Source organism: Rhamphochromis longiceps, linkage group LG3 (genome assembly GCF_057381845.1).
Source record: "Rhamphochromis longiceps isolate RC_006_pf linkage group LG3, R_longiceps_female_GT1.1, whole genome shotgun sequence".
NCBI classification, from domain to species: domain Eukaryota; kingdom Metazoa; phylum Chordata; class Actinopteri; order Cichliformes; family Cichlidae; genus Rhamphochromis; species Rhamphochromis longiceps.
Genome location: NC_140559.1, coordinates 37,215,120 through 37,232,683, shown reverse-complemented (window position 1 = coordinate 37,232,683; position 17,564 = coordinate 37,215,120). Strand labels below are relative to the sequence as shown.

Below are 17,564 nucleotides of genomic sequence, written 5' to 3'. Positions count from 1 at the left end.
CTCTAATAGGACAACTCAGTGTAAAATCCCCCCTAACGATACATTCATGTAAAAATAAAATGACAGACACAAAACTCTTTGGAAACACTTAAAAAGAAGGCATACAATGTGAGAAAATGAAGACATATACTTATCCTCACTGGCCGACAGAGGACTGTAATGCTCATTCATTTAAAAAACAAAAGAAAAAGAATAATCAGTGCTGTGATCATAGCAGGAATGTATATCTGGTTACAGACAACCAGAGTAAAACATTTAATCAAACCATAAGTTTCCTACATCTACAGCAGCATCCTAGTTACACAGAAGAGACAGAGAGGGGAAAAAAATGGAAATTTTTCAAAATGATATATAGATATCTACATGTACACCAAACAATCCAGGTTCTTTAGATGAGTATTTTAAGGTACATTTAATTGCTAAGAACCCTATAACCGTCTAGATGTTCCTTCTCCGTGTTTAAAATGGCTTTAATTACACTCATATACACTCACCAGCCACTTTATTGGGTACACCTTCCTAGTTTTAATTCTTCGTGGCATAGATTCAACAAGGTGCTGGAAACAGTACTCAGAGATTTTGGTTCATATTAACATGACAGCATCACACAGTTGCTGCAGATTTGTCGTCTGCAAATCCATAATGAGAATCTCCCGTTCCACCACATCCCAAAGGAGCTCTGTTGGGCTGAAATCTGGAGACTATGGAGGCCATTTGAGTGCAGTGAACTCATTGAAATGTTCAAGAAACCAGTTTGAGATGAACTGATCTTTGTGACATGGTGTGTTATCCTGTTGGAAGCAGCCATCAGAAGATGGGACATAAAGAGATGGTCGTGGTCAGTAACAGTATTCAGGTGGGCCGTGGTGTTCCATCCCCCCTACTACTACTTCCCTCTGTTAATACTATCCATATGTATATAGCGCTGCAGAACTGTGTCCCCCCCCCAGCATGTTTGCACTGAGTAGGAGATGCTCTGTATCTCATTGTACAACTCTAAGAAAATATCCCCCACACCATTACACGACGACCAGTCTGAACCGTTAAAACAAGGCAGGGTGGATCCATGCTTTCCTGTCATTTATGGCAAATTGGGACCCTAACATACGGATCTCACAAAAGATATAAAGACTCATCAGACCAGGTAGCAGTTTTCGAATTTTCTATCATCTAACTTTGCCTGTGTGGATTGTAACCTTATCTTACTGTTCTTAGTCTACAAAAATGGCAGCCAGTGTGGTCTTCTGCTGCTGTACTCCACACTGATCATTTAGAGATGGTCTTCTGCATCCTTTGGTTGTACCGGGTGGTTTACTGTTGAATTCCTGTGAGCTCGAAGCAGTCTGTCCATTTTCCTCTGAGCTCTGACTTCAACAAGGCATTTTCACTCAAGCTCACTGGATATTTTCTCTTTTTCTCATTGTGGCGGTGCGTCCGCCTCCTCTGCATGGCACCGCAGGCCACGCCCCGCCACACTCATCAATCTCTATAAACTCAGTAGAGCAACAGAAATAATCAGATGGTCTACATGGCAGCAACAACTATGCCATGTTCAAAGTCAAATTAACTTTCTCTCCCATTCTCATAGTGCACACTAAAGGCAGTCTAACATGTAACTCCAACCCTATGTTGGGATCAGATATCTTTATTTTATTAACACACTCAGTTTATACTTTAGCAGGTTGTCTTGACCGTGTCTACACACCTAAAATGCATTGCATTTTTGCAACACAATTGGCTGGTTAAATATTTTCATTAACGGGTATCTGAACAAGTGTACCTAACAAAGTGACTGGTGTGGGTATGTAGGTCAGGGTAAGCAGAGTATTATATTTAGTCCAGTGCTGATTTCTGCAGAACATGTCATATAAATGGCAAAAAGGTTACCTGCTGATTTTCTCTACTCACTGTTTTGTTTGTTGTCTGGTATTTAAAAAAAAAACTAATAGTGTAAAATAATAATATTAATTTAAGAGTAAAATTACTTTAAAAGCAATCGGTTTTTTTGCAGAATATGTTCAGTCAAAGGACCGATGAGGCTAGCAGCTGTTAGCTTAGCTTAGCAGTCAAAATAGGGTGAAAGCTAGTCTCTGTGCAAAACGTTAACATCTTATTTCTCGCTTAAGTTGTACAAAAATGTGCAGAAATAAAAATTTGTTATTATAGTTAGGTCAGTATTTCCATTCATGGCAAAGTAGCTGTACCTCTGGTCTTAATGATGATGTAATTATTTATTATTTAAGCCTTTTAAAGAAATTTACTAAAGGTATCCCTCAAAAATAAATATAACATAAAGCAGACAGCTGTGATTTAATCATTCAAGTAACCCACAAATACTGAATTTTGCATCAAGATTAAAATTATAGTAAAATTGGGCTAAATGTGGCTAAAACTTCACGTTCTTAAACCTCTAGGTCACACATAAACATATTTTAACAACATTTGAATGATTATATATCCACATTCAAATTCAGACTGTTTGAAATATAGTCATTTGAGATCTCAAATGTTCCCCTTTGTTTTAAATCTACCCTCATGGCCATCTTATAAATAGTATAACTCAAGTAATCATGGCAGTGACATCCACTTGAAGCTTTGTGTTAAATTAAAAACAAAAGTTAGATATGATACACTTACCCACACACATTAAAAAAATTGTATACTACTTGCTCAGAAAAAAAAATAGTATCCCCTGTATTAGAAGCTTCAGTTCTGTCTGTCTCGTCTTGCATTGTGGGTAATGTGGTTCTTTTGTGGAGTCCATTTCCCTTCAATGCATCTCTTTCCAATGTATCTGTTTCTTTTGCCTAGGTCGCTTGTTTTCCTTCTTCAAATGCCCCAAATGGTACCACATTTAAGACGAACTTGGTTACTAAGGTGCTGTTTGGCTCCATTTCACTCCTGTTAATCCACCTTAAAAAGTGTCTCATTGAAAGGTAAACCAGCACAAAATTTTTACAAGAATCCACCTGGGTTACACAGCTGTACACGTTGACTTTTCTTGCTTGAGGAGTCCATTAGAAACTGGATGTGCAGTATGGTGTTTAGCAAAATGATAGTGGATGTAACCATGTAGTCAATGTCACTGAGCTTACAGGAGGCCTAAACTGCTTCAAAGTCAAATAAAATAGCAACAAAATCACGTTTTATATATTTAGGACCTCCAGGACGTCTCCATTGAGCTTTGATGGTTGAAAGTGGAGATAGAGTAATGTGCAGAAATCTTGAGTAGCCTCTCATTTCTCTATGTTTTGCTTTCATGGAGCCAGATTTTCTTGTCATTTTTTTATGTGGTCTCGAGCAATAGTTGTCCAGCCTTTCTGAAGGTCTTTCAGGGGTGGGGGGGTTGTTGTTAAGCCACTGAACTATTGACCATTGAATCCAAATTTCACATTTTTGGTTCAAATTCTCACATGTGCAAAGGACATCAGTAGAGAAGTACAACAGTGAGTGCCAAGAGCCATCAGTAAAACATGATGGAGGCTCTGCCATGGTTTGGGGCGCATTCCAGCCAGTGGTGTTGGAGACTTTGTCAAAATAGATGCTATGATCCACCACTCAATATCATCTGGAAAGCATCTGCATTTTCAGCATGACAATGATCCCAAAAGCACTTCCTATGCAGTACAAATATACCCGGATAGAAAAGTACACAGTGGAGCAATATCAGTCATGGACTGGCCTCCCCAGAGCACGGATCTTAACATAACTGAAGCAGAGTGGGATAGTCTTGGGATTGTGTATTTGCACATTTTAGGACATTATTGCAACTATTTCCTATTTTCCAAACACAATATTTAAAACATTAGGCTGACTCAAGATTTTGGCACAGTACTGTAGATGCTAATCAAATAATCAATGAGGTTGAATCTAAGTACACTACACTGAAAATGCTGAAAAAGATGTTGGACACTAACGTAGGAGTGATAGCTTTCAGTGCGATCGTGTAATTGCATATTGAGAGGAGAAGGCTAGGGAGCAGAGAGGTGACCGAAGACTTAAACGGAGGAAGAAACATGAAATGGATCATCTTTCTAAGGCTTTTGCAAGGGAGGTTTATTCAGGAAAGAAGCCCAAAACAAAAGAAAAGGGAGCCCTCAAATGAGCATCTTTAATGGGCGCAACCATTTTTAGTCTTACACCCACATTCAAGGTGTTCTTCTCCATGATCTACCAGCCTTTTTGTTAAAATATGCCAAACATCCCTTTCTGTGTCTTTTCTAAGAAAGAACAACGAGGGTTACCACCAGTTTTCAGTCAGAGGGCTGACACCTCAGTCCGTCAGCTACCCCTCTCTGATCCACTTCACTCCCCTATCTTCAGTCTTCCCAGATCAACAGAGACAGCGGCGGTCACTCTTGGTCACTTCCTCGGATGAGTGAACCACATTGGGCACAAACCCACTCTTCACACCCTCCCAGCCCTCCTGGATGGTGATGTCACCAGACCGAACCAGGGCGAAGATGTCTCTGGTCAGCTCAGTGAAGGCGTGTTCCACATTGATGGCGTCACGGGCTGACGTCTCAACATAGCGCATCCCATACGCCCCAGCCAGTTTCTCTGCTTCTTGGCGGGTCACCTACAAGATCAAATGAGCTAAGTGAGTTAATGACGCTATCTCCTGTAGTGGCTGTAAAACACATTTGAGTGCCACGACAGCAATTCAACAACAAATGGTCTTATCAGGAAGTGCAAGGACTAAGAAGACAAGCTGTAGGTTTTTATTGGATTGGACTGCCATTCGCACACAAAGTCAAATTTGAGTGACTACTTCAGCTGCATATTTCCACATCAAGACATTATTATGCATCATATTGTGACATGCCCTAAGCTAACCCAGCACAACTAAAAATCCCAAACCAATAAGAGGCTAAAACACTCCTTGAACTTGAGCGCACTGATATTGCATATTGCACAGAACAGTTTAAATTTTTAATTTTACATGTATCATCTATTTCATTCCAAAGGTCACAGAGTCTCCAGTTACTCTGAAGTGTGTTATTCTGCTGATAGGCCTGATTCCACACTCACAGATAATGACTGTTCAGTCCTGTTACAAAATAAAGCTGAAGCATTATTGACCAATTTATGATGGCAACTGAAAAGCTGGTAAACGAGCCCTCTAACACAAAGTTATGAAAGTGGGCAGATCAAGATAGGGGTAAGTGGCTAATATGGGAAATGTTGCATAATTTCCTCGTTCATTTCATTTTATTCCTGCTCTCACGATGGTGGGATATTAATGTAGATGTGGTGTTATGCTGTCTAATTTTCAGAGGGGATATATTTTTATTTCTGTCTGCCTACTGACCCAAGACAATAAACTGTGCCTCTGAACAAAATAAGTGCAAACAAAAACAAATAAATAAATGTGAACAAAAAAGTTATTTTCAAAACTGTGACTTTGTTGTATTGCATAGTGCGTAACCTTTCACAACAGGCGAAAGTGCTTGTTTTGATCCAGTTTTAATCTACTTTACAGTGTACACACCTGCCGCTGTGCCTCCAGATCACACTTGTGGCCCACCAATAGAAATACGATGCTATGTGGCTGGACATGACTACGAGCCTCCTCCAGCCAGTCATGGACATTCTGGAAAGATCGGCGATTGGTGATGTCAAAGAGGAGAAGCCCACCCACAGAGTTACGGTAGTAAGCCCTGGTAATAGACCTGGAAAGGACATAAAATAGAGGGAAGCATTTAACATTAATACTACATGCAGTTATTTCACCAACTATAATAAACGCACAAGAATTTGATTATAGGAAGTTAAACAGATAAAGCAGTGGCCAGTGGATATACTTTCTGTTTGCAAAGAACATGTATGAAGTTCACAAAGAAAATAAATCGAGTTCTGTTGGTCAAGCAAAGCAAGTTCTGCTTGTCCAGCGAAATTTACAAATAAATAAAAATGTAAAAATCTATTTTCATCTCTGTGTTTTCTCATAAGTCTTGTATTCAACTGTATCCAATCCTAAAATCACTGCGATCTTGTGGTCGAAGCTGGTAATCATCTCTGGAAGCAGGATTAACTCTGCTTGCAGTCAAGCTATTGTAGTCAGTAGCAGCTTACAGTTGCATATTGTGGATAAACCTCTGGTCTTCGACAGGAAAGTGACAGGAGTTCTTAGAGCAGTTACAATCTGCTTTGCATGGAAACAGAGCTAGCATTAGCATGCAAACAAGCCATTTATAATCACTTTAACAGATAAGTTTTCTCTTGCTAACCATTTTGATCACATGTGTGATGCAGATGAGTTAAGAGTAAAATGAGAAATAGTCTTAATAACTACATTTATTACATTCACAAAGCCTTGATGATGGAGAGGAGACATCAAATCTGGTTTCAACAGCATTTAACTTTCTTAGTGCAAAAAATATATGTAATTTTTTAATAGACTGTGAGTCAGGATCATTGTTGTGTACAGAAATCACTTCAACACCAGTTGTGACCGAGGGTGTAACATCACTGTTTCAGCAAATTGTTTTAAACACTGATTGTAATTTTAATAAATGAGGCTAAATTTAGAAACTGTAGCAAGTTAGTTATTTAAGCACCTTTTAGCTCCGTGGATTTATTTAACACTAAATTACATTTTAATGTTTTCAGCAGATTTATTTTAAAATAGCTTTGTAGGTAGGCCTACAGAAGACTGCTGTATCCTGGCTCGCCTGTTAGCTAACATGGTTGCCTGTAGTTTTGCTCGAAGGTACCAATTTGTTTGCAAACGTTCACCATTTACTCCCCAAGCTGTAGTGAAACTTAGAAATTTATCATTCAAATAAAAGTTTTTCCTTCAAATTTACTGCAGCACACTTTTCACAGTTTCCCCTGCATGGTGAGTAGAGTCTTCCATGCAAACTACAGGCAACCACAGCAATCAGGTGGTGACCAAAGCAGCTGCAAGGAGGATTTCGGTGCAGCACTACATACCAATTTTGCACTACTGTACCTGCAAAACAACCTCCAACAACTACTCACAGCCGGTCGGGGAATCTCTGGGTCTGTGTAAGCAACTAAAGTATTAATATATTGTTAAACTATTTTTATTAAAAAGTTTCAACAGAAAAAAACTAATAACAGACAGGACATATTGGATAACTCATCTTGGGTAACACTGTCCTTAGTTTGGATTGTATAAACATTTGTAGTGAACTGCTAAAAATCCAGAACTACTGTGTGAAATACATTAATTACAAATTATTCCTGCAGCGATTTTTCGTCTACCTCAAAAAACATTAAAAGTCTTTGATGCAGCAGTTAAGCTGGTTAGCCAGACACGCAGCTTGTACATCACAAACACCCTGCACTTTATACATTTTTCTCTTGATTTTAAAAATAAACATACCCATTATATGTTCAGGATGAATAGAAAAATAAGCCATATTAGTAATAAAACAGATAAACCTAACGAAAGGAGGTGTGAACGCAGAGGAAGATGGAGGTGTCATTAGGGTATCATTTTAATACCAAGTGGAAACTGGATTTGTGGTTTATATAACTGTAACTCCTCTACGCAATCTGACAGGGAGGAAAAGTGCTGCTAGATTTTGACGAGATGCGACAACCTGCATGCACGCAGGGGCACATCGACTGCCTCATGACGTCTCTCTCTCTTCCTCACAGACTGCATGCGAATATAAATATAACTGGAAGGACAATTAGAGGCTTAAGCTGGAGACGGAAAGAGAGACGTGTCTTGAAAGAGGAAGAAGGGAGGAGTTGCTGACAGAGAGGAGACAGTAAGAGAGGAGGAGTGGATAGCAGAAAAACCTGAGCCGGAGAGTGATTCATTTGATCGGACACACACATAGTTTATATGTATTTTTAGAAGCAAGAACCACGCAGATGAAACAACAATGACTAAGAGATCTGCATCGCTGGTGGAGAAGAAGTGAACAGAGGACTGTGTGGTGGATTAAAACAAGCAAGGACTGCTGCGTCACAAGTTCCCAAAATAGTGGCTTTTAAATATTTTCCTAAAACAGCTACTTTAGTCAACCATAGTGTAATAACTGAAGGATTATCTGGGTGCAGTCTGTGCCACTGATAACCAGACAAACAAGTGACAAATGAATAAATTTATGATTAAATTCTTGTTTGCTGCATGTAGATAAATCATTAGGCTGATAATGTCCTCTATTTCTGTTATTACCAACAATTATAGGGGAAAAACAAAGGAAACAGTTCATCTGTCCATCTCCTCTGTTCATAGTTTTCAGCCTCAAGCCTCTTTGTACCTACTGATTTTATAAATGTTGGCAGATACACAGTGCTATAAAATTAATATTACCAGCTGATTAATACACCTTTAGTAAGTACAGTATGCATGTGGGCTCATGTGGGTGACTTGTTCCAATGTAATGACATTTTCCATACTTAAAGAGAGAGATAAAGAGTGAGTGATAAGGTGGGGCTGAAGATCAGTGAATCTTATGTAAACACCTGATTGGTTGACTAGTTATTATAGAGAGAAGTGGAGTGAGTGGGCACTTGACAAAGAATAAACTGGGATGCCAGGAGGCGTTCTGGGTCCGTCTCTGGCGCCCTGCGAGATGAGCAGTTCCAGAAGTTCACCGTTGGAAATTCCAGCAGAAGCGCTATGGTGGACTGGACTTACAGATCGGACTTGGATTTGGCTTTATTTCTGCTCATCATCATCTTTGCCATGTTGGATTATAATTCTGTGAAGGATTTGGACTTTAATCATTTTCCAAGTGGATTGCAGATTCTCAAGACTTTCAAGGTTTCCTCTGTGAAGATGTGGGACTTATCAAGGAATCCTGCATTCCTGATTATTACCATTAACAGAGCACTAAGCACATCTTCAGTGCTGGAAGTGTCCATCTCACCACCAACCTCTGTTCCAAAGATAGGAACAACATGAACATTAGCTTAGAGTGAGTTACTTCAATAAGTAGAATTCATGTAATCTGATTATTCTCTTTTTTGTGTGCTTATCCTTTGCCAAGACTCAAAGGAAATTCCTGATAAATTTGACCTGCAAGGCTACTTGAGTTTTTTCATACCAGGACAAGCAGGGAAGACACCTGCTTGTTCAAGGCAGTCAGGCTGGACGAGTCCCTTCATCCACATCAGCTGAAGAACCCTGCATTATCTACTGGGAAAGACTCACAGGATCCGGGATCAAGACTTTTCTTTATCAGAGCGCCGAAATCAACTTCCTGTATAGGGGTTTTGTGGGTCTACCAATTGACAGGCTTCAACAAGTGCATTAAAGTCAGGTTCAATATCTGAGTTGGATCCTTGTGGGAAAACATCACTGAGAGAGGATCTATATCTCGATTTATAAAACTTCTTCAAGGAGAACATGAAGCATCTTCACTGTTGGCATGTGAATAAAAATGCTGTTCTCCAACTAGCTTTGAAGAAGCTACAACCTCGTCATGAGCATTTCAAATGCAAATATGGTTTTTAGGTCTTTAGTCTTTCCATTCTGCATTTGAGCTCTAGGATGTCTTTGACTTTCTTCTTCTCAACAAACTCTTGAAATTCTGCTCTCAGTTTCCACACTCTTTGCTCAGGCTGAGCCACCTGACAGCTGTGTGGCAGCCTATGTCACCATGTTCAGTCTCCTCCCCCATCAAAAGTGTAACAAACTATCTTTTATTCAGTGCCGTATTCAGTTGTTAATCACTTTATCTTGCACCCAACTCAAATTGTTGGACATTTTTCCCAGATTTATAGACATATTGATCATAACACCTGCCAGTTATCCTATTGCAGCCCAAGCCTATCTAAGCCTGGACTTAGCCCCATTAACAAATCACTTCCTGTTGTTGTCTCTTTCACTGAGTGCACTGCTGCCAGCTCCTCCACGACTTTAAAGTTTTTCAATATCCTAAGTTGAAAGATAATCAACTAGGTTGTGTCACGGACATCACAGCTCTCATCCAAAAACCAATAACACAAAGTCAAAATTGTCCATATTCTCAAATTCTGTTCTTTTTTCTCACCAAACACACTTTCATAAACCTGTCAGAGAATGGCTTACTGTTTTTTATTATATTATATTATATTATATTATATTATATTATATTATATTATATTATATTATATTATATTATATTATATTATATTAGAGAAAATCTGATTGCTAGCATACGAAACTAAAAAATGATTTCATGATACATAAATTCAAAGGAAATCATCTGAGAAGTGAAGTGCTACTTATCTGTGTGAAGTGCTTCTAAGAAAAGTCACTGTATCACAGATTTATTTCTAGGAAAAGGCCTCGTGGTGTTCGGGCTGAAAAAGGTCTGAGACATCCTTCGTTCTCGGAGGGACTTGCTGCGGTTGCTATAGAGATTTTCATCATGGTGACAGGTGAGACCGGTCCTCTTCTGTTAGGATGATGAGCTGTGCTGTGTGTGTGCGTGCATGTGTGAAAGTGCTTTCCCGCTATGAGGCATACATTATTATAGCTATGCGTTACCCTTTTTTACCCTTCATGTACTCTAGGTTCTGTTCTGATGGAGAAACATCTTTAATCTAACATATTAAATCAGCATTTTGATCAATTAGCTTGGCACACAGACATTTGAAAGATGATGTGACAGTTCAAATGAACACTAGAAAACTTCAGAGTGTGCATGAGAAATAAAAACACTTAAAAATATAAAGATTTTAATAAAATGAGTAAATTGAAATGATTGAAATAAAAATTTAAATTGGTCATCGCATTTCAGCTACAACAGACTTGCTGATCGCTTGATTCCTTAAATAAAATAAATAAGTGCATACTTGTTTACAAATTGACTTAATAACCAAAAGCTCCCTGGTTCACTTTGGGCTTGTGTCAGGACATTCAGCATGAAAATCTCAGCTTTAATCGCAGGATGCATATTAAACGCTGGCTTCCTAGTCAGTTACATATTTTTACATGTACATTTTACATGACATACTTGGCATTTCAAAGACTCCCATTTAATAAAATGTGTGTTTAACTCTTTCATTAGTTAAAAATAATTTCCCTATCTCAATCAGTCTGAGAGAGGTTTAATACTTTGGTGTTAAATCTAGGTCATAACTGCAAACCCCTACACTGGCATGCTCTCTGAAAATACGCAGCAAAGTACAGTTATGCAGTCTGCAACTACTGTGATTGACCTGTTCAGTCCTGTTGATTCCTCCTGTGCATTTCTGGGTATTTTCTCATCACAGTTTTTGAACTTATCAGTGAAAGAATAACAACAGCAGCCTCGCTGTTGTCAGCAATTTCCTGGAAGGGGATTGTCGAAACTATTGGACGTGCGGGAATGTAAAAAAGAAATCGACAAATGTGTTTTTCTGGAAAAAAATGACCACAACAGGGATTGGGAACTAAGGAGGGGATACTGGGACACGACAACAACAGCCACTATTTGCATTTCTGTATGTGATTGCACCTCTGGAAGTAGTTTGCAGCACTGTGGGACCTGTGTTAACTACTAAACTACTCTTTGTTCTTTCTCCTTTATTACACCTTTATTACACCATATTACACACCATAGGTTTGTGTAATCTGACTATGACCATGTAAACACACCATCTGAAAAAAAACTGAGAGCTTTTTTTCTCTGTAAAGGCAGTTCACTTCACTTCAGAGTCGCCTGGAGCACCAAAATGACGACTATCAGGTTTTAGCAACACCTGCAACTGTTTTCTTTTTAGAAACAAACGCTCTGGTTGTTTTCTCTGAGCACATGACCCTGGAGCTCATTTGAATGCCTGCTTTCCCTGTGCAAATTATTGCTGGTTCACGTTCTGAGACATCCAGGCTGTGTTTGTCTAGTTCTGAGCGCTTACATGGTTCTTAATTACCCAAAACGACACAAACCACAACACTGATAGCTCCTGACACACCCTGCACACATGTCACTATTTCTGCTGCATATAAACGCATCCTCTCCTGCTAAACAAATATTCTTAAATTACCATGCGTCACCTCCAGTAAATTTAAATAATATTTCCATAAAGATGTAAAGGAAATAACACCACATTAAACGCAGACTCGTTGTAAAGCTCCAGACACACACTTACCTGAAGCGCTCCTGACCAGCGGTGTCCCAGATCTGCAGCTTGATCCTCTTGCCCGGCTCGATCTCCACCAGGCGGGAGAAGAAGTCCACCCCGACGGTCGGGTCGGACACTTGGGCGAAGCGACCCTCCGTGAACCGCCGGATCAGACATGACTTTCCCACCGTGGAGTCCCCGATGACGATCAGCCGGAACTGATAGAGCCATATTGCCTCCATGACTTAGCTTGGTCTGCAGCTCTCCCCGGTGCGCTTGTAAGTGTTGGTCTACTTGCTGTGGTACGAGCTGTTGGTGCACAAACATGAGAGAGAGACAGAGGGAGGGAGAGAGAGAGGGAGGGAGGGAGGAGGCGAGGGAAGAGAGGAATCAACAAACAACATTAGATTGTTTGTTTAAGTGCACATCTTACTGTTCTTCTTGGTTTAAGCGTGGTTGTTTCTTTGCAAACCAAATGCTACCATCTGACCCTTCACTTCCTGTTCTTTGAGCTGCAATGTCCAAGCTCCCACAGGGTGACAAAATAATGAGTTTTGGAGGGTTTTTTGCAGACCAGCCTGGATACTTAGAAATACCCGGGCTCCCTTGATGAAAAGTCGATGGGATTTTTGGGGATAATCACAAGAAATAATCACTAAAATTAATAAAAGGTTGCGATATTTACAAGTCTCATTCTGCAGGATTATCTTCACAAACTCACACAGCTATAATTTTTGAAGCCTTAATCCAAGCGCAGGAAGTAAGATGACTTTTACTTTTACTTCTGTGGCCACATATGATGTAAATGGACATCCAGTGGTGTTTTTTTTAATTGTTCATTTGTAGACTTTTTATATTATAACCTGGTATTTTTCACTTTCCACGGTTAATATGAACAAACTCAAGAGGATTGTAAACATCTGTTTTAAGATTGCAGGCCCAGAAACATGTTTCTGGGCTTTAGGGCTCATTTCTGCAGCACTGAGTGAGAGGCAATGAGCACATAAGATAAGATTAGATGAGAAACAGCAGAGTGGACAGAGCAGGAATAAACAAATAGAAACATAAGCTAACAATATCAATACTGTTGATATTGTTAGCTATTGTCGCTACCTTCGACTGGTAATTTGCTCACATGCCTGTGTGATATGATTAACACCACAGGGTATAAGGAGGAATCCTCTTACGCTTCTTTAGTCACTTGATGGCATCAACTGTTGATTTAATCAAAGCCTGCTTTTTTCAGAGGGGGGGGGGGGGGGGGATATAATTACAAATATAACCAACTGCTTTGATTGGACTGATTTTTCTTGCAGCTATAATTAAACCAGTCACAGGTAACTAACTACATTTAAGTTCTTCAGTTATAGATGGGGTTTTGAAATGTGCCCAATGTTTCCAATAGTTCGTGTGACTTTATTTTGACTCCTCTACCTTTCAAATGTAATTATCTGCTCTTTGCTCCATGCCACTTCTCATACAAAATAATTCTTCGATCCAAATTCGATTCTGATAGCTACACAATAACAAATACCACTCTAAACAGGTGGTGACATGTTAAAGCATGTCTTAAAATAATATAATAAATATATTAATGTAACAATCTGACTACTAAAGGGACCTGTCATGAATTGCTGTGCGGCAGGCAGGAGTTGGACCCAAAGTGCAGGACTCACAGACTCAGGGAGGTGAACTCAAAACTCAGCTTTATTTGCTGGCAGGGAAAAAACATACAAACTAATCTAAACTGGGAACTTGGAAAACTCACAGAGAGACACACAGGGAGATCCACACAGCATGAGGGCCGACGTCACGCCGAACAGAGGGAGACGCAGACAGAAATACACAGAGGGTTAACGAGGAAAGTGGGAACACACGGGGAACACAGGTGACACTGATAATCATAACGAGACAGGGCGGGGTGAACTGAACATGACATGTACGGGCGTGAGAGTCACAAAGTAAACAGGAAGTGCACAGAGGTTCAGACAGGAGGAGAGAGAGCACGGGGAAAACACAGACATAACGGGCTGGGGAAACATGAAACAACCACAAAGGGAGACGAGGGCTCATAAATACACAGGGCACACAGGGGGGGGAGAGAGAGCACGGGGAGAACTTGGACATAATGGGCAGGGGAAACATGGAATAAAACATAAGGAGAGACGAGGGCTCACAGATACACAGAGGGGCACACAGGGGGTAAAAGCCATGAAGGGAAAACACTTAGGGAACAACACAACAGGGCAACTCAGAAAACATGGCCTAAATAAGGAACAAAATACAAACATACAAGAAAACTAAGAACACTGGGCCAACATGGCCCAGGACCATGACAGGACCAAAGGGTGTCAAGAAAACATCCAGCACACCATTACATCACCATCATCCAAAACTGGTGATCCAAGCTGTGATGGATCCATACTTTCATGTTGTCTGCACCAAATTCTGACCTTATTATTTGAATGTCAAAGCATAAAAATGAAGACACAAAGCAGAGAACATCTTTTCAATCTTCTATTGTCCCTGTCGTCTGTTGTTTGTGTGACTGTGTGAATTTCAGCCTAAGTTTTCTGCTCTTAGCTGCAAGGAGTGACATCCAATGTGGTCTTCTGCTGCTGTAGACCATTCAGAGAAGCTTTTCTGCTCGCAACGTGTGGTTATTTGAGCATTCTGATCATTCTCCTCTGACCAACAAGGCATTTTCACGCAGACAACTGCCGCTGCTCTGTAAACCCTAAAGATGGCTGTGTGGGAAAATCCCAGCAGTTTCTGAAATACTCAAACATCAGGCACGAGCAACACCACCATGTTCAAAGTCGCTTAAATCCCCTTTCTTTCTCTTTCTGATGCTCAGTCTGACCTTCGGCCGGTTGTCTTGACCACGTCTACATGCTTGAATGCACTGAGCTGCTGCTGGTTAGATATTCTTGTTAATGTGCCAGTTGAACAGGTATATATTTACTCATGCATATTCTGCACATGGTATACGACATTAAATATATCAGATCATTAAGGGTTTGCAGAAAAATGTAAACTGAAATAGTAATTCAATCCTGAACTATGTTTATTTAGTCCATTCAGCTCTGTGTTTTCTCTTTTAAGAGGCAAAACGTCTCCTGAAATATGTGACTTAAGGGATTTGATAACATAAGCTATGCTGCTCTCTGTACAGCAGCCCTGCCTCCTACAGATCCTCACAATACAGCTGTTCCCGACCAGGCCATCAGGCGAGCACGCGGCCTCCCATCACCCCATGCGCGTCTCTGTGGAGTCAGGTTGCGTAGCTCGGGAGGTATGCAAACATTAGAGGCTGAATCCCTGCTGAATAGCAGCATGATGGGCTCTCGCGCCGGGATGGGCAGCTCGTGGGTTCGACACGACACGCAGGGTTTCACATATCCAGCATTTACAGATGGCTGCGGTTCAGACTGACATGATTACATGCGTAGGGGGGTGGGGGTTGTTATTGATCCCATTGCTTCATTTATTTATTTGCGTAAATTTATCCGTGTTTGAGGTGAGTTTGTGCGCAAAATCACGACTTATCATCGATTTGATGTTGTTTATCAAATAACAGACAACGATGTTTCTTCCAAAGGCGACTTTTCTTGCTATTATGAATTTCAATCACATCCATGCAAAGCAATCTAAAGGCCTGGAAATAGTCATTTCGGTTTAATCAGCCATCGCTTTTATCGCGACACCACAAAGACACGGAGATAAAACAGTAGAGGAAAACAGCCTACTTGGAGCAGCAGTGGAGTGCTTCGGGACAGAATGGTCGCTCTTGTCACGCTGTTCAGGCTGCTGAGGGCTCCATGATACAGGCTAGTCCGGGGGATCGATGCTCAGGGAGCCGCAAAAACAACCCAAAAGCGGCGAAACCTCGATGTTTGTGTGGAAGCTGGATCACAGAGGCTGGTGAGCGGCAGGCCCCTGAGGACTCAGGGCTGACTTCCTCCTTAATGTCAGGCCCGATTGAGTGCTGAAAGGAGAAAAACGCATCCAAGTGCAGGTGCGAACAGAAAAAAGGGATCTTGCGCTTTCGCTCGGAGCCGCGAATAAACTGCGAGCAGGCCTCTGTTCTCTGTTTCGAGCCTCCGAGCTGAGAGGATGTCTACGAGGCTGTGAGAGGGAAATCCCGCGGTATCGTTTCTGTGTTTGCTCGGGGTTTGGAGGCTTTCGCTGCTGATGAAATGGCAGCAGCATCATATAGCCTGACTCATCCCGCATCAGTACCACTACCGTAAAGGAGCGCGCAGAGGCGCAACACCGGGAGGCGGCACGGCTTTTAGAGGGGAGGGCACATAACAGTAAACCTCCATGTATCATAATATTAACGCCCAGAAGCTGCATTATGCCTCTGTAAGAGAGCATCCTACTTATATGTAGGGAAAACTGGATTTATGTACTGTAACAGTCTGCTGACGTCATCAAAGTAACGGATAATAAAACACACAAAGACTAATTTTATTTGCACAGTTTAAAGACCAAAAAAAAAAAAAAAAACCCTGAATATTGAAAAAACTTACAGAAGTTAGTTTCTCTAACAACATTTTGACCAAAAAGTCAAAATGTTTGGTTGTTAGATCGTAATTGTGAGGAAACTAACTGAAAATATGACTTATGGATGAGGAAAAACAAACAATACTGTGAGTATTTTCATTATTATTATTAATAATTTATTTGTTTATTGAAGAATATTGCCACCAGATGGAAGCTGCACACTCACTGCGCTGTCTATGTGCCACTGCGCAGTCACGGAACAGCCTGTGAGAAGCTCCAGCACCTGGGAGTTGTAGTTTTAAGCAATAACAAATAGAACGCCCTCTCTCTCGGTGTGTGTGTGTGTGTGTGTGTGTGTGTGTGTGTGTGTGTGTGTGTGTGTGTGTGTGTGTGTGTGTGTGTGTGTTACTCATGCTTCTGCTGTGGGGACATAAATAAATAATAAACAAACAATAAAAATAAACCTGTTATAAAGTCAGATATCACTCAGAGAATCCACAATGTAACTCATTCACATGAAATGTTCTCTGTATTACTTTTTTAAATCTGTGCTTAAGCACTTTCACCTAACCCTCACACACTTACACTCCAATGGACATTCAGTATTTTGTCCAACGATACTTCGGCGTGTAGACTAGAGGAGTTGAGGCTCAAACCATGGAGCTTCGAGTTAGCAGGCGACCTGCTGAGCCACAGCAGCTGATTTAAAGAGTGATTGTGCTGCGTGGGTCAGGTGCTTTTTAAATGTGGGCACAGAAAACAAAAGGGAAAATGTGATAGAGGTCTGACTGAAATGTCACAGAGCTGATGTGGGATAGTGAAGACGGGAGTCCTCGTGGCTAGGAGATGTAAACAACAGCTCACCTGCTGACTGTAGAGAGACGCAGCTTGACTGGATAGTTACTCACACACTGCCTTTCTACTCAGTTGGGTGCAAAGTGATTTCTACTGCAAGTCCCATTCATACAGTGTTTTTAATCCATGGCTTTATCCAACATTCACACACACACTCAAACTCTGATTGATGCTTCAGGGGA

General features: G+C 40.7%; 1 protein-coding gene across 1 annotated transcript; it reads right to left on the bottom strand.

The window, feature by feature from the left end:
• Positions 1 to 1,482: 1,482 nt before the first annotated feature.
• On the bottom strand, positions 1,483 to 16,230 carry rab39bb (RAB39B, member RAS oncogene family b). Its single transcript, XM_085396041.1, has 4 exons — positions 15,768 to 16,230; positions 12,046 to 12,327; positions 5,492 to 5,672; positions 1,483 to 4,579 (listed from the first exon to the last, which is right to left on the bottom strand). Exons 2-4 carry the CDS (start codon positions 12,258 to 12,260, stop codon positions 4,334 to 4,336), a joined length of 642 nt encoding a protein of 213 aa, XP_085252167.1. The 5' UTR covers positions 12,261 to 12,327; positions 15,768 to 16,230; the 3' UTR covers positions 1,483 to 4,333.
• Between the last annotated feature and the right edge of the window lie 1,334 nt (positions 16,231 to 17,564).